Consider the following 22,380-nt stretch of genomic DNA (forward strand, 5'->3'; position numbering starts at 1 on the left):
CTGGTAAGTAGAGCCAGAAAATTCACTCGAGAGCAGTAGATAATGGAACATGTCACAGTGTTCTGCTGAGGTCTAAGAGCTGCCCCTGCACACACAATGACAATATCCTCCGTAGAAGAGAACTTCCACAAAGACAAAGAGTTCACTGACTTCACAGAAGGCCCTCTTGCCCCTCAGCTGGGCACAGGATACAGAAATGGGGGTGGTGGAGAGGAAGAGAAATCAGAACTTAAGTATGCCACCAGGGGGCAGGTACCATTTCTGCATCTACTTCCCTGTCTGTGCAAACCCCTGTGCAGTACTGCACTGTCCCCAACAGCATGTGGCAGGCACAGTGCCGGATGACAGTCCTGCAGGGCTGAGTGAGTGACCACAAGAGCCAGTGAGGCAAATGTCCTGAACTCCCAAGCTGCCCTGAACTAAGCAGCTCAACCCTATGTTGGTCAGTTTCCTAGAATTAGCTCCCAAATTGCAGGCGACACTTGCAGACGCCCAGGCGGCTTGCAGATGCCCTGGAATGTTCTGCTTCCTTAAAAGGCCCCTGTCACAGTGACCACATGCTTGTGAGCCTATGTAGCCAAGCATGGGGATATGAAAGCTTCCCCACCCAGCCCAACAGCTGCAGAAGTCTGACATTTGGGTCACTCAAAGAGCAGCAGAGACACAGAAACTAAAGCAGGAACCAGGGAAAGACCAGATGGCAATGGAGACAACTGGCAGAATTCTTCTGATGCCAACGGTTGAGACCTGACCCGGTTTTAAAGACAGTGTCTACACAGGCAGACTATACACAACCAAGGATTGTGTATGCACAGGGGCAATGGCGGCCAGTGGCCCACAGGAGGTCCAAAGGCTCGTCTCCTCCACCCTCCTTCCACATACCTATGAGTCAGCATGAGGCAGTCAGAGCCTTTGGGGAAGGGGCCACGGTTCTGAATCACATATTTCTACGGCGGCTTTGTCATTTTTAAGAAAACATAGAGAGATGGCACATTTTCCGGACGGACACTGGCTGAGACCCGACTCTCAGGAGGAACACAATGTCAAGTTTCAGTCATGGCTCTAAGGCAGACGTTACAGCTTTTCACAGGGATGAAGACGGTCACCACAGCTCGGTGTGTGTCAGGGCCAGTGTGCTTGCTCCTCACAACACCGTGGCCTGCACCACGATCTCGGGGTCCTCGATGTCCTTTTTGCTCTGGACCATTCTCAGCTCCAGCTGAGCCGGGCTGGGCTTCTGTCCTTCTCCTGCTTCGGCTGCAGAACACAGGGAAGATCAGAGCAGGCAGGATGGAAGCTGAGACACCCTTCCTCCTCCCACAGGGTCTCCTGCTTCCGGGACTCCACACTGCCCCCTGCTGCCTCACTTCTGACACGCAGGAGGCGGCAGAGTCTGCCCCACCCTCCTGCCCACCTCCAGACAGAGACCACCTCCCAGGAAGGCAGAGCACAGGCAGGTACCTTTTGCACACCGAATGGTCCTCTGCAGCACGTGCTGCATGGCAGACACTGTTTTCTCACAGGCCACCTGGGGAGAGGACAGACACTGAGCCGGGGCCTCCTACCTGCTGAGCATGTCTGTACAGAAGGCATCCTCAAGTACCAGCTCCTCCAGTCACCAGGGAGCTGGCCTCACCGTCCCTCACACCCACAGTGGACACGGCTGGACCCCACTGATCTGACTGCAGGATAGCCCCCCACAGATATGCTTCTGCATCCGTCTGTATCTGGAGGGTCCCCCATAGCACATGCTAGAGGATAGGCCTTCTGCCTGGGGTGCTATTGGAGGGGTGACAGCTTCCACAGGTGGGGCCTGGTGCAAGAGTTTTGCTTCCTGGATCCCACCATGATGAACACCTACAGGTCTCAAGCAACAAGGCCAGCTCACCACGGACAGATACCTCTGAAACCGTGAGTGGAAAGAAAACTTTCCTCTTTGTAAAGGATCTCAGGTATTTTGTTACAGTAGTGAAGAGAGAGCTAAGCAGATGCTGCTTGTTAATTAATTGCTTCCCTGTGGACTGAGATGCATCATTCGAATGGGTATCACTGACCTTGGGACTTTGTCAATATTGGGCACACCTGAAACACAGCAGTTGCTTAACTACAATTCCTGGGATTAATTAGTTTTGAAGACTCTAAGGAAACAGTTCTGGCCTACACTGACTTCAAGGCCAAAGGCCAGGGGGACTCTGCCAGAACCCAGACACTCCCCAATTCCCGGACATAGATTGGAAGAACCAGGGCTTGTCTTGGGAGCCCCACAGTGAGGCTCCACAGGGTGAGAGCTGCCAAACCTCTGCTGCTCTGTACAAAGGAACCCCCACTGCTGCCAAGTAGACAGGGCAAGTGGGGCTTGGCCTACACCTGAGGGAGGCAAGAGGTGGAGGGCCAGTACAGGGAAAAAGGGGTGAGCATTCTAGACTTCAGTTCAGAGTTTTCAAAGGACTTGACACCTGAGGGTCTGTCTCCCTCCCCATCATAAAGCCAAGGGGTCAGAGATGAGGTCAGAGCTGGGAAGGAAGGATGGTGGGCCAGACCAGGGAGTGACTTCCAGGTCCCCACATCTAACTGCCTCCTCTAGATGACATCTGATCCTCCCCCCTTCCTCCAGTCTAAAGGAAGGCAGCTCTCATCCCAATTTGCAACTATGTTCCTCACAGTGAGGGACATCAAGGCTGTGGGTAGCCATCTGCTGGATTGGGACAGTCTATACTGGGGGTAGGGGTTGTTCCAAGTTTGCGGTTTTTTCTTTTCTGTGTTTTCTAAGCTATGAGACCTTAAAGTCTCAGGATACATGGGGGAAGGGTCAAGGAGAATGTTGATCCCTAATACCTCATAGGAGGAAGGTGGGTTTTGGCTCCCTCCCAGCTCCTTACCTGGCACTATAAATGTGGCTACCCTTCTGGCAGCTCTAGTAACAATTTATTGCCCACACAGTTATCTGGCCTCATTCCTTGTTTAACCTTATAAATGTTTCTTCCTAAAATCCCTAGCCCCTGTGTATGCAGATGAATATCTTCCAACACCCCTGCCTTGGCCAATTGTCCATGGCCACACAAACCTTGCCCTGCCCACCTCTTTAAATGCATAAATACTTCCTTCCATCCCAATAAATTGAACTAGTTCTTCAAAGCCGTCCCTGTGTGTGTGTGTGTGTGTGTGTGTGTGTGTGTGTGTTCACTCTTTACCTGAGCACCCACTGTTACCCAGGGCCCTACCCTGAACCCAACCACCCTGTCTAACCTTTCCTTCCTCCAGCCCAGCGCACAAAGGCCAGGCCATACCAAAGGGGAGAAGGAAGCATTGGGTGGCACAAGGCTGGGATGGAACCCAGGCCTTGTGTGTGCTAGGTAAGTGCTCCACTGAGCCATGAGCCCAGTCCTAGCGACTCAGCCTTCGACATCACTGGAAGAGGACATGCTGGCTTCGAGCTGTGGTGGAGGAAGGGAAAGGACCTGCTGCTTGGTCACCATGTAACTTTTGTGCTCATAGGCAGGAGATCCCAGATGCAAGGGCACACACAACCTTAAAAAACTGCCTCTGTGGACCGACCTCTGAACTGCACACTGCACAAGAAAAGCCCCAGAATGACTCCCATAACATAGCCTGACTCCCACCTGAGCTCAGTTGGTGGAGCACCCACCCAGCTGACCCACGTTGCCAGGGAGATCAGAGCAAAAGCACCCTATCTCCTCACAGGTGCATGAAGCAGGCGGGATGGACATGCGGACAACTACAGAAAGACCCGTCTCCAGAAAGAAGTCTGGCGGGGAAGGGCTTATCTTGGCTTGTATCTTCAGCATACTGCCTTGATTCCCCCAGGGGCTGGGTCCAACTCGTCTGACAATGGCTATAGACAGGAAACAACCTGGAATAGGCTGAGAATTCCAAATGGCTCCTGGATCACCAAAGAAGTGCCTGAAAGGCACACACACCCAGAATTCCTAGCTGACTCTAGTGTAAATGCTAGCTCTTTGGTTCATGCTTGCTGGCTTGCATGCATGTTTTAGGTTGGGGAGGGTCAAACCTACCTCTCATGCATGCAACTGAGAAGAGCTACTTTCCCAGCTCCTGTGGGTCCTAATCTGAAAGCCAAGCCCCTTATTTCTAATGTCACTACTACCCAAACATGGGAGGAGTGGAACAGACAGGCAGAGTGGCTCTTGGACCCATGGTCATTAGTGAGCTTCCACAGACCCTTGACTCAGGCCCAGGACACTTAAAACCTGCTCCCCTCTCTCACAGTTAGAACCATAGTACACTATCTCCCCACCAGGAGCGCAGAGGGATTTGTGGAGAGGAGCAACAGGTACAACTGACCTTGAGATTATCTGGGTGCTTGTGTGTCCACGCCAGAAGCATGGCAGCAAAGAGGTCCCCGGTGCCCACGAAGACAGCGTCTATCTTGCGCATCTCCATCCGGATGCGCTGGGTCACTGTGGAGCCGTCAGGCTTCCCTGGGGGCAGACATGAGCCAGGTCACTGGGTCTGAGACTTCTCAGTCAAGGGTCACTTCTATAGTAAGAACTTGTCAGCCCAAGTTGCCCCCACTGCCTGTCCTTCAGATGTCACACAGAGGTGGTGTGGCATCATTCTGTAGCTCTGGGACTTCTGTGGACTGTCATAACCAACCCCCACTGCCTCCACTGTCCCAAAGGAGAGTGAAACACGGGACCCCTAGAGGATGAAGTCAGCATGGTACCACACACTCTGTGTCACAAACTGCCTGGACACACTGTGTATCGAGCATTCAGATATACATCCCTACACCCTTACCCATACATAATGCTCACTGGAGCCAATGGGTGTAAACTTGAGGTTCCTGTCAGTCTGTGGCTCAGCTCCATGCACAATTAACTAAAGTCCTGTTTGTATGGGAAGTCACCACAGCCCAGCAGATGTGAGAACTTGCCAGTTCAAGCACTGCATGGATCTGAGCATCCAATGGATGGGGGTGGCTGACTCTGCTCGTGTCCCCAATACCCCACCTGTCTCCAGAGGCCTGTCCTGAGCCTGCCTTCTGTCTGACTCTCCCTTGGTGACCAAGCAGAATCTTCTCCCTATTGTGCCCCGAGCATCCCCTGACGTCTGAATGCCATGGGCTACATAAAGCAATGGGCCCGGGAGCCTGCGAGAGCAGGTGGGACAGACACTTACTCATCCTCTGGCTGCCCAGAGCAATCAGGTAGTCACTGCCCTGTGGGGAGAGCAGGTCGGAGCTGGTGATGACCACAGTGTCAGGACCCATACAGTGCAGCAAGTCCATCACCTGCCAGCAGCAAGAAGAGTGTTACCACATCCACACACTGTGGCTCTTCCTGATAGTCAAGCTTCCCAAGGGGACAGGGCCACAGGCCATGGGAGGCCACTGCCAGCAGCCAGGCATGACCAGAAAACTTGATGGGCTTCTAGAAAACTTCAAACATTGACCGCTCCTGCATTTTGGACTTTCAGGCTCAGGAGCTGTGAGAGGACACTTTGCTATGGCAGCCGCAGGTAAGACAGGGACACGCGGTGGACTGGGTAATGCGCTGACAGAGGCATCACCTCTGACAAGGGCATGGTGCACTTGTACCCTCTGGTGCTCATCCCTTCCTGAAGATGTGTCTGTCTCCTTCCCTGTCAATAGGGATGTGTGAGAAGCTCTCCTTACCTCGAATGCTTCTTCCTGGCTGTGGATTTTTCTGCCACTCAGCAACCTGGAAGTCAGACGCAGGGAGTGAGCCAGACCCTACAGTTCAGACATCCTAACATCTGACCTACATCACCACAGGGATACATCAGAGCATCTACTGGCCATAAGGTCCAGGTGACGCAGGGACACTCTGGGAGAGGTTGGGAAGGTCAATTTTGTTATAAGCAGTGGTTCTCGACCTTCCTGATTATTTTTTTAATAAAGAGTTATTTATTTATTTCATGTTTGTGAGTACACTGTCATCAGACACACCAGAAGAGGGCATCAGATCTCATAGATGATTGTGAGCCAGCATGTGGTTGCTGGGAATTGAACTCAGGACCTCTGGAAGAGCAGCCAGTGCTCTTAACCACTGAGCTGTCTCTCCAGCCCCAACCTCCCTAATTGTTACCACCTATGTTAGTAAAATTCCTCATGTAATGATTCCTGTGTTAGTCAGGGTTTCCATTCCTGCACTAAACATCATGACATCATGACCAAGAAGCAAGCTGGGGAGGAAAGGGTTTCTTCAGCTCACACTCCCACATTGTGGTTCATCACCATCAGGATTGGAGCCCAAGCAGGTCAGGAAGCAAGAGCTGATACAGAGGCCATGGAGGGTGCTGTTTACTGTCTTACTACCCCTGGCTTGCTCAGCTTGCTTTTTTTTTAGAACCCAGGACTACCAGCCCAGGGATGGCACCACTCACAATAAACCCTTCCACTCTTGATCACTAGTTGAGAAAATGCCTTGCAGTTGGATCTCATGGAGGCATTTCCTCAAGAGACTCTCCTTTCTCTGTGATAACTCCACTTTGTGTCAAGTTGACACAAAACCAGCCAGTACAGAGGGAGAATCCTAATGTAAATATCTGATAGGAGCTCCCAAGGGGTCCTGACCCACAGGTTGAGAACCAATAATTACAAGAACAATCGCATACATGGTGAGATTCTAAACTGTATTCCTATAGATAACAACCCTGAGAAACAGCCACCTACAAAACCCAGTGATCCCCCCCACCACAGCATCAACCGGGCAACCAATTTCTTGACACTCTAAGGGGCTCCACTGACCAACACTCACAACCCATCTGCCTTGACCTGCAGACAGCACATGGCCCTCAAAGAGATGCCATCCCTTAGTTGGGAGGGCTAGGGCCCTCTGCTGTTCAGTCTAACAACACCCACCGGTGGGTGCACACAGGGCTTGCAAAACCCTGCTCATAGGGCAGAGAGGCCTGCACCCTGACAGTCTGGGTAACTGGCAGTTTTTGTGGGAGCTGGCTCTTTAGCTATTCGGGGCCATGTGCTCTAAGCTCTGAGAGATTCACGCCCTGTGGCTCCCCCTGAGTATCCCCAGCTACATCAGCCCTCAGCTAGACATGTATAACCTCCTCTTCCTCTCCTCAGAGCATCTCACCAGCAGGGAGACCCTGTGGGCCAACAGGATCATGGACCGAGAACCAGAGGGAAAAAGTGCTTGTCATTCCCAGGAGGCAATGGGAACCACTGCAGGGATACGGTCCAGGTTTACAGGCAAGGGTGACATGATCAGTCTAGTGCAGGTCAGGCTGTTTAAGGGCCACCTAGAGGCCTGAGGGGACAGATGTGGGGGCTGCCAGGGCACACACGAAGACAGGCCTGGGACTCTGCAGGGCGCCCTGGGGCATCTGGTTTTTCTGGCCATGTGGTTACTTACTCAGCCTCAAACTGGTTGGGAGTGATGATGTCTGCCACGGGAACCACTTTCTCCCTGTACACGGGCAGGAGGTCCTGGGGGACATACTGCAGAGCACAGGAGACAAAGAAGGAGCCTCACTCACACAGAAGGAGCCCAGCGAAGGAACAATCCCCAAGCCCACACCTTGACGGGAGACCTGGCATTGTCACCATGAGGAAATACAACAGAGGACCAGCAGACCCGTGTCAGAGGTGACTGAGATGGAGAAGGGTGTCACCAAGGAAGAGAAGGATCTGGAGCAGGAGAGAAGGCCTCAGCTCACCAGAACAAAGAAGGAAGAAAGGGAGGTAGGGGGCTAAGACACAGGACTGCACAGGATGACTGAGCCAACACCAGGCCCTCCGGCCCTGTCACCTGAGTCCTGGGGTGTCTCATCTCCACGGAAGACATGTCTGTGAGCCAACCCAGACATCACCTCACTGTTGATTTAAGTTATCCATGAAGAATTCCACAGAACAGTTCCTCTCTCCCCCAACCCCATATGGGTTCTGCCTCTGTAGCCCAGGCTGGCCTAGAACTCACAGCAGTCCTGTTTCCTTCCAAGTCCTGGGATGACAGGTGTGATTTACCAAGGCCAGATTAGAACTATCTTTATCTTATGTTTTTCTCATTACTGCCATGCTGGGAATAGAACCAGGGCCTCATGCCTATCTGCAACCCTGGTCTATCACTCCAAGGTTGTTGTTAAAGATTTGGATTCAGGCTGGCCTCAAACTTGCACTCTTCCTTCTCAACCCCCAAGTAACTAGGAATACAGATGCCCACGCTCTGGTTACTGGCATCCAATTCCTACATGACACAGATGTAACTGTTTGCTCCCATGATGCTTTGCAGCACTGGTGTGTGGTCCAGTATTCCAATTCTGCCCTCCCATTTAACTTAGAGGCCCAAGGTCCTACCCAGATGGACACCCACTGACTGGCACACACTGCAAAAAGAGCTAAAGATAGAGGTGACCACCTGCACAGGGCACCCCTTGACTCGGAACGGACCATGGAATCAAGAGTTCTTACATAACTGTTTGGGTGCTGGCGCATCTCAGTGACAGAGTGTGTGGCTAGTACACAGCAGCCATGGGCTTGACCCTGAAGATGTCTTTTCTGGACACAGAAGTGCTATACTGCAGCTTAGAGTCTCCATCAAGTTGGGAAAACCATCTATAACGGGAGAAACTCGTAGGACGTTCGCTTCAGTGCCCACACCAGGAGGTTTATTACACAGCTTCCCCGCTGCTGACATGTCTGTGGCTGTCACGCATGGAGGCATAGACAGTGCACACATCCCTGTGTGGGGGAGGGGACCCTCACTGGGCTCAAAGCAGATGACAGTCCACTCACCATGGAGCCTTCCCCGTTCCACTTGTCACCCATCACAGGGTCACACACTGCGGGGACAGAACAGAGGGTCAGTAGCCACTGTGGCTTCCAAGGACAGGTATGCATACTGTCTGCTTCTTCTTTTCTGTTGTTGTTTGGGACAGGGTCTCAGTGTGTAGCCCAGGAGAGCTTTGGACCCACAACCTCCCTGCCCCAGCCTCCCGTGGAACTGAGAACGCAGCCATGAACACACTATGCCAGCCACACATCCAACTTCACTCCTAACAGAGAGACAGGTTTCCATAGTGACTGCCCTATTTCACATTCACATCAGCATGGCCGGGCTCCGGGCTCCCCACATCCTCACCAACACTTCTACCACCGAGCCACATCCCTAGTTCCTCAGTCTGTAGGCAAACATACAGTGCACATGGTTGCCCAAGAACAATGTGTTCCCTAGAACCTTGCCTGTCCTTTCTGCCAAGACAATTAGGCCCTTGGGATAATTTCACATTTAATTGTCCATTGTTCACCCTTTTGTCTCAGGAACGTTTAAGCTCAGGTCACCTGGACTGGAATTGTCCCCTCCCCCTGGCCTGCCTGAGCCTCACTGTATTGTCCCAGGTTCAAGCACATCCCTTTGGGCCACAGTCCAACTGCAGGAACAGAGCAATGGGCAATCGGCCTTCAGGGGCAGGCCCGCTGTGCACACCGGGAGGCTCGTACTCAGGATCCAGCCTTGGACTGGGAGCCAGGTGACTGTCTCTGCTCCATGTGGCACAAGGGCCCAGAGTTGCCTGGTAGCCAGGGTAGTGCTTCCTAGACTATGCAGACAAACTAGATATGATGTCCCCACCTTGTCACCACCTCTTAAACACTTTAACCTGCCTGGGGTATCAACCCAACCTACACCCCCTCTAACATCAGACCTCTCACAGCTTGGGCACCCCAGGCTTCCTCCATAATTAACCCCTCCCCTCTCATGTCTCCATGGGAAACCCTAGGCTCACCCTGACATGCCTCATGAGTCAATAACTAATAGGTAAGGGCTCAGCATGGAGAGGTGACCAGAAGACAGGAGGCAGCGTGTCCCTTCCCTAATAGGAGCAGCATAACCGGGCACTCACCGTACACAAGCTGTGAGTTCCGTTGCTTCAGTTCCTGCACCATGTCCACCACCATGGCCAGGAAGGACTTGTCCCTCGTGTAACCTTGGGAGGAAAAAATACAGGCTTATCCACTCAAAACAGGGCAAAAGGGCCACCAGGCCATCTGCCATCAGAAGCACCAACAAATCCAGTATGCATCAGCATGGGGCCAGCATAGATGCTGTGGTCAGGGAAAACAGAAATCTCCCAAAGGTCTGTACTCATGGACCGGAAGACAGGAAGGTCCCAAAGTACATGAGGCATTTTGATGGGAGGATAGATAGTTGACAAGTACCCAAATTTTCAAGACATGTCATTGCAAAAAAAAAATATTTATTTTGTGTGTCTGTGTACGCGCTTGAGAGTATGTCTGTGCACCACATGTGGGCATGAGCCCTCCCAAGTCAAGAGATGGTGTCAGAACTCCTGAAGGTGGAGTTAAACATGGTTTTGAGCTATTATGTGTGTTCAAACTTCCACAGAGTGTGACCACAACACACAACAGCACACACCATGCCACAGCATAGGTGTGGATATCATTGTACAACTTTGGGTGTTAGTTCTTTTAACTGTGTGTGCTGAGAACTGACAAGAACCTCAGCAAGAGTGGTAAGTACTTTTTTTAAAAAGATATAAATATATATCTGTATTTTTTTATATCTGTGTATTTTTAATACATATATATGTATTAATACATATATATATTCTGTAACTGTCTTCAGACTCACTGAACCACTGAGCCATCTCTCCAGCCCCTCTGTCTCTAAAACTTTTATATTTAGGGGCTAGAGAGTTGGCTCAGCGGTTAAGAGCCCTGGCTGCTCTTCCAGAGGTCTTGAGTTCAATTCCCAATGCTTACATGGCAGCTCATGACTGTTTATACCGTATTCTCAGGGGATACAATGCCCTCCTTATGACACAGATGCATATTCACACAAAACATGTATATACACGAATAAACTTCTATTTAATTATTTTTGTAATGGAGACAGTGTCTCATTATGAAGTTCTGGCTCATCTAGAACTCACTATGTAGACTAGGCTAGCCCTCAGAGAGCCTCACTTGTCTAAGGGTTGGAATCTTAGAAATTTAAAACCAGACCCAGCCAAAACATAGCACTCTTAACCTGATACAGGAAACTAAAGAGCAACCAGCAGAAGAAGGATGCTTTTGGAAGGACACTTGCTGTTAAGTCTGAACACCTAATTCCAGTCCCTGGGACACACACGATTAAAAGAACTAACACCAACAAGTTGTACCGAAACATCCATACCCATGCTGTGGAACAGTGTGTGCAGTTGTGTGGATGTGGTCACACACTGTGGTGGTTTGAATATGCTTGGCCCAGAAAGTGGCAATATGAGGAGGTGTGGCCTTGTTGGAGTGGGTGTGTCACTGTGGATATGGGCTTTGCAAGCCTCCTCCTAACCATGTGGAAGTGAGTCTTCTCCTAGCTGACTTCAGAAGAAGAGGCTGAACTCTCAGCTCTTCCTGCACCATGCCTGCCTGGATGCTGCCATGTACCTGCCTTGATTCCTTGACGGACTGAACCTCTGAATCTATAAGCCAGCCCCAGTTAAATGTCATCCTTTCTAAGAGTTGCCTTGGTCATAGTGTCTTCTCACAGCAGTAAAACCTTAACTAACATACACTCACACACACACACATACACACACAGACTCAATACATAGAAAATACAACCAGAAACCTGACAGAGGAAGATGCTCTAGGAAGAAGCACTTCACCCTCAATCTACCTGACAATATTCCAACACCCTCCCTTCTCTCCCAGGATGGTGCTAAGATGTGTTGGTACCTAGGTCACATTACTACCTTCCAGAGAGAAGGTAGGAACCAGGTAAGAGCCCAGAAAGGTGAATTGGGCCTATCCCTGTCACCGCAGGTTGAGAACCCTTCCCCGGGATCTGGGGACACTCACCAGTGAGCACATAGTCATACTTGTTGACATTGTTCGCCTTGAGACCCTCATACAGCACATGCAGTTCCTGGGATGTCAGCACCTGGCCCTTCCAATGTGCATAGCCTGCAGGAAGAAAACACACTGAGTGGGGGTGGGGGAGGCCAGCCTTCCCTGGTGACCATCTCAGCTGATGACAGCCACCCCCCCCTCCTTGAAGAGACCCAGTGAGATGGTCTTCTGAGGGCTGGCCTTAAACCCAGACTGGATGCTCTGGGCTGAGTGTCTCAGTGATATGCCATCACCCAAAGCAACCCTGTCCCCAACTGGGGGCTGAGCACTGGTCTCCACCCTCCCAAGTCTGGTTCCTATCAAATCAGTCCAGGGCAGGAGAGACTCAGTGCCCCATGAGACTGGCCATGGATAGGAACACGTGGGCACATAGCTGTTTACTTCTCTATTCAACAGGGCATCTCAGGACAGCCACCCAATCCCTACCCCCGATCCAGTCTGGGTCCCAGTCTCCTGTATGAGTTTCTTAGTCACCAAAACCAAGCTGCTAGGTCACTGTCACCTGACACCCTGGCAGATAAGGACTCACCCTGTCCTCTCCCACTCATTCTCTCTCCACAAATTAAATCCCTGCCAAAAAAGTCATGGGTCAAATCCTAGCAAGAGACAAGCAAGAACAAGAAATGGGGCTGGCCCAGACACACGATCTGCCCTGCTGCCGGACATGGCCTGGACCCCGGGCCTCTGGGACCCTTTCTGAGATGCAGGACACCTGGGCACCCACTATACAGAAAGAGATGCCAGGTGGAGCCAACCACTGACACCCTGAATCTCACCAATGTAACTGTCCATTCAGCATCTCAGGCCTCCCAGGTACACACACAGACCCTCTTAGGGACCCAGGTGTTTCCAGTGCCTATGGAGCACCAGCTGGAGCACAGATCACTGTGATCCCCCACAGCATGGCAGTGATCCCACCCAGATGATGGTTATCCCACATGGCATGCTCCTCAGAAGTAAACTCAACCCTAGTGTTCAACATCCACCCATCTCATGTGAACACATAAGAACTCGTGCTCAAAGCAGCAGTAGAGCCAATGGGGGCTGTGCAGTTCACTGGAGGCCCTGGGCCATCTGGGACGTCAAATGCATGGGCACCGGTACCGAGCAGCCACCCACCATGGAGACCCACTGTCAGCTCCTATCTGAGGCTCCTATCTTCCCTCCCTGTTTAAAACCCATTACACACAGAAGTGTGTTAAGTCCTCTGAGCTTTTACATCCTGCTGGTGAAAAGCTGGACTGCTCTGGGACACACTGAGCTCCCAGAGTCCCCTTTGTGTTCAGAACATGTCGGGACAGGCACCATTAAACCCGAATGACTTTGTTCTCCTGCCAGCAGAGAACAGGAAGAGCTACACTCACCATGGACTCCAGAGGCCACAGGTCAGGGCTGTGGGAGGCACACACTTGCCCCCAACAATTCAAGCAGCTCCCAAGGACAGTTCCCTTTAGCAGTAAGCAGTGCTGTCCTTGTGTCCCCAGAACAAGACACACACACAAACACACACACACACACACACACACACACACTCTTCCCCTGGTGCTGGTGGTAAGTCTAGAGCCACATGGGACTCTCTTATGCACAAGGTTTTGCCATAGTGGAAAAGCACACAAGCATGCAGGCACCAGCTCACTACAGGAGGACACAGGGACACTCAGTGGGACTTACCTGTTCAGCTCCCCTACCACGGCAGAAGCCATGACTGCCAGCTTAACAGAAGAGGAAACTGAGGCAGAGAGGTGTTTTTATTTTTGTCCCACCTGGCAGCTCCAGAATACTGGGCACACAAATCAGCATGGTGTGAGGGTACGCTCTGTACAGAGTGGCCCTTCTGGGATCCATGCCCCTCTCCTCAAGGAACAACAACTATTCCCCCAGGCCCAGGTTCGATGTCATGATCAGATCTGACATGACGACCACCTTGAAATCCTACCTGCGTGGTTTGAAAACTGCACAGAGTTCACAGCATCAACCTCAAATCCCAAAACCTGCAGGACAAACAGAAGAGTGTGACAGTGCCTGTCTGTGACCCCTAGAACCCAGAGCAGGGGTCCCCTCCGTACCTTGAGTCCCAACTTGAGGAGGTAACAGAGGAGACCAGCCAGGCGGTAGAGACCCCTGGGCAGGAGAGCCTCAGGGTGGGACAGAAGGCCCTGACTATGCCAGCCACGTTTGCATTTCAGGGCCACACAAGCCTGAATATGTGTCATTAGTTCAGTTACTCAGGAAAATTGCCCAAAAGGTCAGAGTGGAGAAATCTCTCCCCCTTGCTTGCATGCACTGAAGAATTCATGGAGCATCCTCAGAGGGCTCACTGGTGATCTAAGAAATCGCCGGCAAACACCTGCCTGTCCTTGTCACTTTCCAAACTCACCCCTGAGTGTGTAAGACACAGACCCAGCTGGGTAGGACAACTTAACCATCCTCTACCACGCCAGCCAGCATAGTCTTCTTCCTTCCTTGTCAACCAGAAGGACTGAGGTCCCCAAGTACAACCCCATTTATTGAGTAGCTTGCTGCTCTGAATGGCCTCATAGCTCTTATGGGAGTCATCCTGATGGGACAAATGGGTCTCCTGAGACAGACACTCTGGGCAGAGACTGAGGCTCCATGTGGTCAATTGCTCATCCTCAGCACACAAAGCAGCTCACTAAACCAAACTGAAGTTGTGGACCTCAGAGTCTACCTAAAGGGGCTGGAGAGATGGCTCAGCAGTTAAGAGCACTGACTGCTCTTTCAGAGGTCCTGAGTTCAATTTTCAGCAAGCACACGGTGGCTCACAACCATGTGTAATGGGATCTGGTGTCCTCTCTCTTTTGGTGTGTCTGAAGACAGATACAGTGAACTTAAGTATGTAAAATAAATAATTTTTTTAAAGTCTACCTAAAGCTATCACGGAGTGGAAACGCTTTTTATTTTAAAGGAAGAGGCCAAGCTGGGAGGATTATTCAAGTCAATAAGGTGTTCTGATGATTTCCCACAATTCCAGTGCTGAACTCCGGGGTTTCCTTGGTCTGCCTACCCTAACTGGTAACACTGTGTCCAGTTAGAGCCTCTGTGTCTGTGGTTTGCCGGTCAGACGACTGTGGCAGCTGGAGGCTGGGCTTCCTTACCTGCCTATCAGTGAGACTCAGTGTGGGGTAATATGGACACCATTATCTGTGAAAAAGCCTCAGGCTGTCCCCTGGGGTAAAGCACCCCACCACAGCCTGTTATACTTCCTCCCACTGTCGGGGCCACTAAAGCCCCCAGAGGAGTACAAGAGGTACCCAGGAAAGTCAAAGTCAAAACATAACATGAGAAGCTTGCCTTTCCTGCTTCCTGCTGCCCATGGCTGCCAGATCGGACTCCTCCCCCTATCCCTCTTGCAACCCTCAGACTCCACCCCCGGCCGCCCCGCCCCCAACCACCCCATCCGGTTTCCAGCAGTGACTGTGTGCTGTACTGGGGTGGCTGTCATGGGCAGGTGCTGCACATCCCGGGGCCTCCTTGCCCGCCCCTGCTGCTGCATCAGAGCCTCCACCAAGGAAGCTCAGGCAGCCTGAAGCCAGGCAGCCAGATGTGGTGCATTTAGAGCAACTGCTCAGCTAATCTCTCCCAAGGGAGGCAGAGCTGCTCAGCACAGCAGGAGCGGGTAAGCTCTGGAATATTCCAGTGTGGATCTCCCACAGGCATCTAGGGACAGAGAGGAGGAGGGCAGGCTGACCCTCAGGTGTTTCCAGTAGGTCGTATGTCACTGAAGCTCAGGTCCCTGTGAACATGTCTTCCCTTTCCAGACACAGCAGGTTTATCTGAATCCAGGGTCTTACACACATACACAGTGCATGCCCGCAACCGTACAGGCACACACTCACAGGCACGGGCCCAGCCGACCGCAGGAAGGAAAGTGATCAAGGAGTTCATGGCCAGTGGGGTGGAATAACAGAAACCCCTCAGCAGACTCACAGAAGGAAGAGGAGATGTCATTCTCAGAGAGATCTAAACCACAAGTGCATTTCTAGGTTCAGCCTGCTTTCTGCAAGCCCCAAACAGGGCTGTCTCCTTACAGTGCCTTTTGGAGGGTTTTATGGTCTTGCTTTTCTGTCTCAGAGCACACATCTCTGATTTGTTAGAGGTCCAGGTCATCCTTCCAAAGCCACACACATTTGGCTCAAGGTTAATTTATTATAAATACAGCATTCTGTCTGCATGTACGCCTGCAAGCCAGAAGGGGGCACCAGATTTCATGATAGATGGTTGCAGGCCACCATATGCTTGCTGGGAATTGAACTCAGGACCTCTGGAAAAGCAACCAGTGCTTTTAACCACTGAACCATCTCTCCAGCCCCCATGGTAAGTTAATACTTAATGTCCATTGCTGCACCGATGGCCCTTGGAAGTCACAATCACTTTCTAGTTCATGGGTCACACATATCTGGAGAAGCTATGCAAGGTTAGCTACTCCAGACGCTCACCAGGAGATGACACAGGACTCGGCTATCACTCGACCCTGCACACTGGAAGCCACAACTATATATAAGCAGAGCTTGGGGCCCTTAGTTCCCACTCCTTCCTTCCCTATACAATGAGGCATCTGGACATCACCAAGTTTGCAGCCTTTCAGTAGACCTTAAACTTGGCTGTCTTCAGATTGCTCTGAAGGCAGATTGTATAGAAACAGGCCCTCCATCTACATACAACACGGGCTGATGAATCGTTGTGCCAAGAAGGCTCTGGAGGCGTATACACGAGGCTCGGGAAACCCACAGTACATACTCATGTACATGTACACACACACACACACACACACACACACTCACACACACCTTTAGATACTCATGCTTCTCTCTTGCCTCTTGCAGGGGGAAGTGGGTTGAAGGTGGAGCTTGGCTGTGGAGCAGGGGTTCTCAACCTGTGGGTCGCGACCCCACTGGGGGTCACACATCAGAGATCCTACAGACCAGCCATTTACATTATAATTTGTAACAGCAGCAAAATTACAGTTGTGAAATAGCGACGAAATAATTTGACGGTTTAGGGCTGTTGCAACATGAACCACTTACTGTACTCAAGGACTGCAGGGTAAGGAATTTTAAGAACCACTGATGTGTGGTATTTACTCTGTATGTGTTAGAAAGGCCCTAGGTTCTATCCCAGCACCATTTTAAAAGGTTGTTGGGGCCAGGTGTGGTGGCTCAGGCCTTTAATCCCAGCCCTTGATAGGCAGAGGCAGGTGGATCTCTGTGAGTTTCCAGTCTAACCTGGTCTACTGAGTGGGTTCCAAGATAGCCAGGGCTACACAGAGAAACCTTGTTCCAAAACAAAAACAAAATTTAATGTATTACATATAATATAATATAAGGAAGCCAGGAATAGTGGTGTCTTTAATCCTTTATCCCCTTTGACCCCCACAGAGCAATGGAGGCAGAGGCGAATGGTCTTGAATTTGATGCCAGCCAGGCCTACATAGTGAGTCCTTGTTTTAAAGAACGGAATATAGGGGCTTGGGACAAAGCTCAAAGGAAGAGCAGTAGAAAAATACACAGAGCCTGGCGTGATGCACGCCTTTGATCCCAGCTCTTGGGAGGCAGAGTCAGGCAAACTTCTGAGATCCAGGGCAGCCTGGTCTACAGAGCTAGTTCCTGGACAGCTACACAGAGAAACCCATCTCTGGGGAAAACAAAAACAACACACACACACACACACACACACTGTCCAAGTTCAGTCCTCAGAACTACAGAAAACTAGGAAGCAAGACAAGGTAGTGCCCAGTAGATGAGAGAAGACAAGATGCAATGATTTCACCCTGCCCTGCCCTGCCCTCCCCAGGCTTGAGCAAAACAGCAGGGAATCCCCTGTTCCAAGTCCTTCCCAGAGTGAGAAAGAGTTAGGACAGGAGACCAAGAGACTGTCCGCACTGTCCCTTTACCCTCTTTCTGTCCTGCAAACCTTGAAGTATTCGACCTGGTAGCCACCTCCTATGGCTCTGGTCACATGAAACCCTTGGCCACTATACCCTGGCCTGGGGCCAGAAGCAGAAATGAAAACAGGGGCAAGGTTCTGCTGCCTCCTCAGAGGGGTTGGTTTCCCAGCTGCCTGGGGGAGACTGGAAGGGTGAGCCAGGGAGACTATGCAGGGATCATGGGGAGCTAGGGCTGATGGTCCAGGGGTGTGTCACATGGCAGAAGCTAGGGGGTGACACATGGCAGAAGCTAGGGGGAGCTCCCGAGCCACAGGCACAAGTCAGACCCAGCAGGAGGGACTCTAGAAGTCCTGGCACCAGCTTGGTGCAGGTCTGCAGGGGAGGCCCAGAAATTTCCCCAGACATTCCTCTGGTATGAAAGGACAGCCACCTGATGGTGCAACCTGTGGACACTTGGGTCAGTCCCAGGAGGCCTCCTCAGCCAGGAAGCCTTCTAGGATTACAGATGTCATGGTCCCAGCCCAAGGCTGCATCCTCTCTTTCTAGCTCTGCATCCCCATATTCAGTGATGTGAATGAGAGCTGCACTCCTGCTTGTGCAGTAAGAATGCCCGCACCCCGCCTCCGCTGAGCACAGCTCCGGACCTGGGGGTGTTCCTCTTGAAACAGCTGCTCAAAGACTGGACAGTGCTGGTCCCAGGTCACCAGAGACTCTGCCAGTGCCAGCCCCACTGTGCTCACTGAGGCTCTCCATGTTGGAGTGTCCCCCTTCTCCATCTTATTGTGTCTCCCTATCCAGGGCTGCAGAGGTGTGGTGAGCAGCAAAGACTTCACATGGGTCAGGACAGAGTCCCCAGGTCCTTAAGCACCTCTTAAGATGGAAGAGCCCCTTCCCCTGACCCTCATCTGCTGCAGAACTCCGGGACAGGTCCTGCACCTCTCATAGGTAGCACAATAGTGCTAACCCTAAAATAAATGCTAGGCTGCAGGTGAGCCAACCCTGAGGGCATGAGCAGAGACCATGTCTGCTGGGCAGTGGAGTGGACGAGGGAGACCCTGTGGTGGTAGGAATACATTCGGCCCCCACAGACTCATGTATTTCCATGATTGGCCCACAGGAAGTGGCATTTTTAGGAGGTGTGGACTTTTTGGAATAAGTGTGGCCTTGTTGGAGCAAATGTGTCATTGAGTAGGTAGGCTTTAACACCTCCTAGTGTCCAAGCTCCACCCAGTCAGAAGAGTGCCTCTTGCTGGCTGCCTGAATAATAGTAAATTAATAAATGTATTTTTTAAAAAAGATATAGAACTTTCAGCTTCTCCTCCAGTTCCATGTCTGCCTGCACACTGCCATGCTTCCCATGATAATGGACTGAACCTGAAACTGCAAGCCAGCCCCAACTAAATGTCTTCTATGGTTTGCTTAGGTCACGTCCCTTTTATAGCAATTAAACAGATGCCCTCCTCCTTGTCTTTTGCCATCCACGGCAGGCTGGTCCTAGGCTCATTTAAAGAACTGGCCCTGTCTCTCACAGGCTGTAAGACTCAGGCCAGTGGGCCCTGTCCCTTGCCTGGGCAGCACGGTAGAGCCAGCCCTGAAGGCATGAGAGGCCTCCTCCTAGGTGGCTGCTCAGTTGGGTGGGCCAGACAGGGCAGTGCGGAATCACTCACCTCAGTGGTGTGGGTATAGTGGGCTGACCAGCTCAGATAACTCTTAGATCCAGAACCAGGGATTTGAATTGGCCCACCCCAGCATCTACCCCATTAATGAACTGCTGGAGTATGTGAAGGAGCTGGTCCCACAGACCAATACAAGGGATCTCTATGACACAGGACCAAAATGAGGAAATCTGGGGGGAGTCCCAGTGAGGTTCCAGTATTGATGGTGTGGAAGAAGCCAGAGGCCTTGTGCAAGACTGACTCATTGCAATAAACATTTCCAAGCAAAGTGTGGATATAAGGGTGTAATGTGGGACACACTACAGCTTGCACAATGGGATTTCCCCCCCCCTTTTTTTTCACTGTTGGAGGGGAGGCTGAAAGGGTGGAGGCGGGTACAAGGGGAGGGAGAGATGAGAGATTGGGGTGTATGATATGAAATTCACAAAGAGCCAATAAAAGGGAAGGACAGGGGGCTATAAAGAAAAGAGGGTAGTCTCCTCCCTTGAGCAGTTAGAACCCCATATCTTCACCCTGAATAAGGACTCTGAACCCTTGGACTGAGGACCAGGGGACCTGGGGACACTGTGCTAGATGAAGGAAGAGTACAGGAAGTGGAAGAGGCAAGCAACACAGGACACAGGGCCTCAGAGGCCTGCACACCTCTGCCTAAGCTGAGGGGACTTCCTGAAGCTCAGAGAGCAATGGCTAAGGGCTTGAACCAGCACACCGGTGCATTCTGGGTAGAACAAGAATGTGTACACTAGACCGAGTGGGTGAAGCATTGCTTATCGACCAATAGGGGCTCAAACACTCAGCCACTGCCCTTGCCTATGGACTTTCATCTCCTCTGCGGTACAATGGCAATCATTAGCTCTATCTTGTCCGGCAAGCAAGCCTGATTCAGGACAGCCGTCGGCTGTGCTTAGATGAAGTCTGCCCACCTGTCTTCCTTCCTGGTCCTTCCTGCAGGTCCATGGTAACCAGCTGCCCCGCCATAATGTCCTTTGGGAGGGTTGGTTAATACGGCGGCTGGACGTGAGCTGGAGGGAATGGGGACCTGCTACCTTGCTCAGTGACCAGACAAGAGGGTACATTACAGAAGGCTACCACCTGGCTGGTCCGGCCAGCCCAATCTTCCTGCTGGACTAGCCAGGCAAGGAAGTGCCAGTCAGCCTGACATAGCCTCTGGTCCTCATACTAATTCCCACGGCACCCTGGTTCTTTCCAAGGGCTACCCAGTCACAAGCAGGAACCACCACCTGCCAGAAATGATCAGAGACAGCCTCGTTTGTCACACACCTCACAGTCGAGAGGCTCTGGGACGACGACCAGGCAACAAACCTTCTAACAGGTTGCTTCCAAAGCCAAACTCAGAAAACTGTTCTCTCTTAGGAATAGAAGCAAGCCTGCCAGAGGTGTGCAGCTGCGGCTCCAGCCCCATCCCAGCGATGACAGGCCACCCCCCAGGAGTGATCAGACCCGAAGTGTGACTCAGCCTCCTGTGCACCAACCAGTCTGCGACTTTACTCAGCCTCCCCCTGACCAGGCTCATAGGGTGGGCAGAAGCAGGACCTGAATTTCAGCTGGCAGCGAGCAATCACTTGCTAATGTGTCTAACAAGGGGCTGTCCGTGCCACCGCAGGGAAGGATCCTCCCAGCTCAGCATTTCGTTTCACCGCTTGGGTTGTCCCAGCCCACACTGCTGGCCAGGCAGCCGGAAGCAGCAGGTACTTTTAGGTACTACCGTGTGTGCCACAGCCGGGCAGGGGCCATCTTCTTGCTACACGCACTACCCTACTGTAGGCTTCCAGACTACTCCACGCCCCCAGCCCGCCTGCGCCAGGCTCTGTCCGCAGTGCGCGCAGCTCCCGATGGGAACCCCAGGGTGGCCGCAGGGGGACCAAGGTCTTCGGTCCCGGAGGCCACGCCGCGAACCCGCAGCCCTGCACACTACTAGCAGCCCGGCTGGGTTATATAAGTGGCGGAGCATGTACCTGCAGAGGGAACATGGCCACCCGGTTGCCCACGTAGCCACGAACTACGTGGCTCTGAATAGAGAGCACCCGACATTCGCCCTCCATGCCGGGCTGGTCGTGGTTGCTGGGGACACAGTTGGTGTTAAGGGCTCCAGCTGTCCAGGCCACTGGCTCCGGATCCGCTCGCCGGTCCCTCCGCGCAGGCGCAGTCCTTGGACCTCAGCGAACAAATTCTCAAGTCCAACTCGGCTAGGGGCGAGCTGGAGGCGTGGCCCTACTCGGACCACGCCCCTCCGGGAAAAAGAGCTCTGTGGTACTGTCCCCTATCCTCTCCTCTGTGCTGATGCAGCACATGGGCACCCATCCCCTCTGCACACCCGGGTTAGCACCAAGCCATCTGGGATACACTCCTCAGTGTGGTTAAATTCATTCCACGCTGTTCCAACCCATTGGCCTATGGCGCTGATGATCCCATTAGGTGGCACTCCTAAAAGCTGCTGTCTAAAACCCCCCACCCAGCTCTAACGCTATAAGACCTTCAGAGTTCCTGTGGACTCCTCCAGCCTCATGGCCTGCGTTGAATCCCAGACCCAGTCAGCCCTGTGTCCGGCTGTCTGAACTCTGAGCCCGGAGTTGAACCACCTGTCACTCTCAGTATCCCAGCGATCTCCAGGCCCATGTTCGCCTTCTCAGAGCTACTCATGGATATAACAGACTTGAAGTTGCTGCTCTGGCTTTTCACGAACCACCACCCCGCCCCGCGACACACACACCACAATCCTTTCTGTCCTGGAGAAAGTTCACCAGGTTCACAGATTAGTGGCACAGGCCAGCATGTAAAGTTTGCAGTATCTTGGTGAGAGTACTGGGGACCAGATCTGCTCTGAAGAGGAAGGAAGGACCCCACTGCTTAGGGAACAGATCAGAAAGAGGAAGTGATGCTGAGGGTCAATTGGTGGGGTTAGTACC

The 22,380-nt window shown here is 52.1% G+C and overlaps 1 protein-coding gene across 1 annotated transcript; it reads right to left on the reverse strand.

Moving 5' to 3' along the window:
• Positions 1 to 1,144: 1,144 nt before the first annotated feature.
• Positions 1,145 to 21,556, reverse strand: LOC308437315 (pyridoxal kinase-like; the record flags this gene model as incomplete). The annotated part of the gene is made up of 11 exons (XM_080938423.1): positions 21,430 to 21,556; positions 13,809 to 13,863; positions 11,822 to 11,926; positions 9,862 to 9,945; positions 8,756 to 8,802; positions 7,377 to 7,462; positions 5,657 to 5,702; positions 5,161 to 5,272; positions 4,324 to 4,460; positions 1,462 to 1,528; positions 1,145 to 1,257 (listed from the first exon to the last, which is right to left on the reverse strand). The coding sequence occupies exons 1-11, from the start codon at positions 21,514 to 21,516 to the stop codon at positions 1,145 to 1,147; spliced, it is 939 nt and encodes a 312-aa protein (XP_080794549.1). The 5' UTR covers positions 21,517 to 21,556.
• Positions 21,557 to 22,380: the final 824 nt, after the last annotated feature.

The sequence above is a fragment of the Micromys minutus genome, assembly GCF_963924665.1.
Source record: "Micromys minutus genome assembly, chromosome: 25".
In the NCBI taxonomy this organism is placed as follows: domain Eukaryota; kingdom Metazoa; phylum Chordata; class Mammalia; order Rodentia; family Muridae; genus Micromys; species Micromys minutus.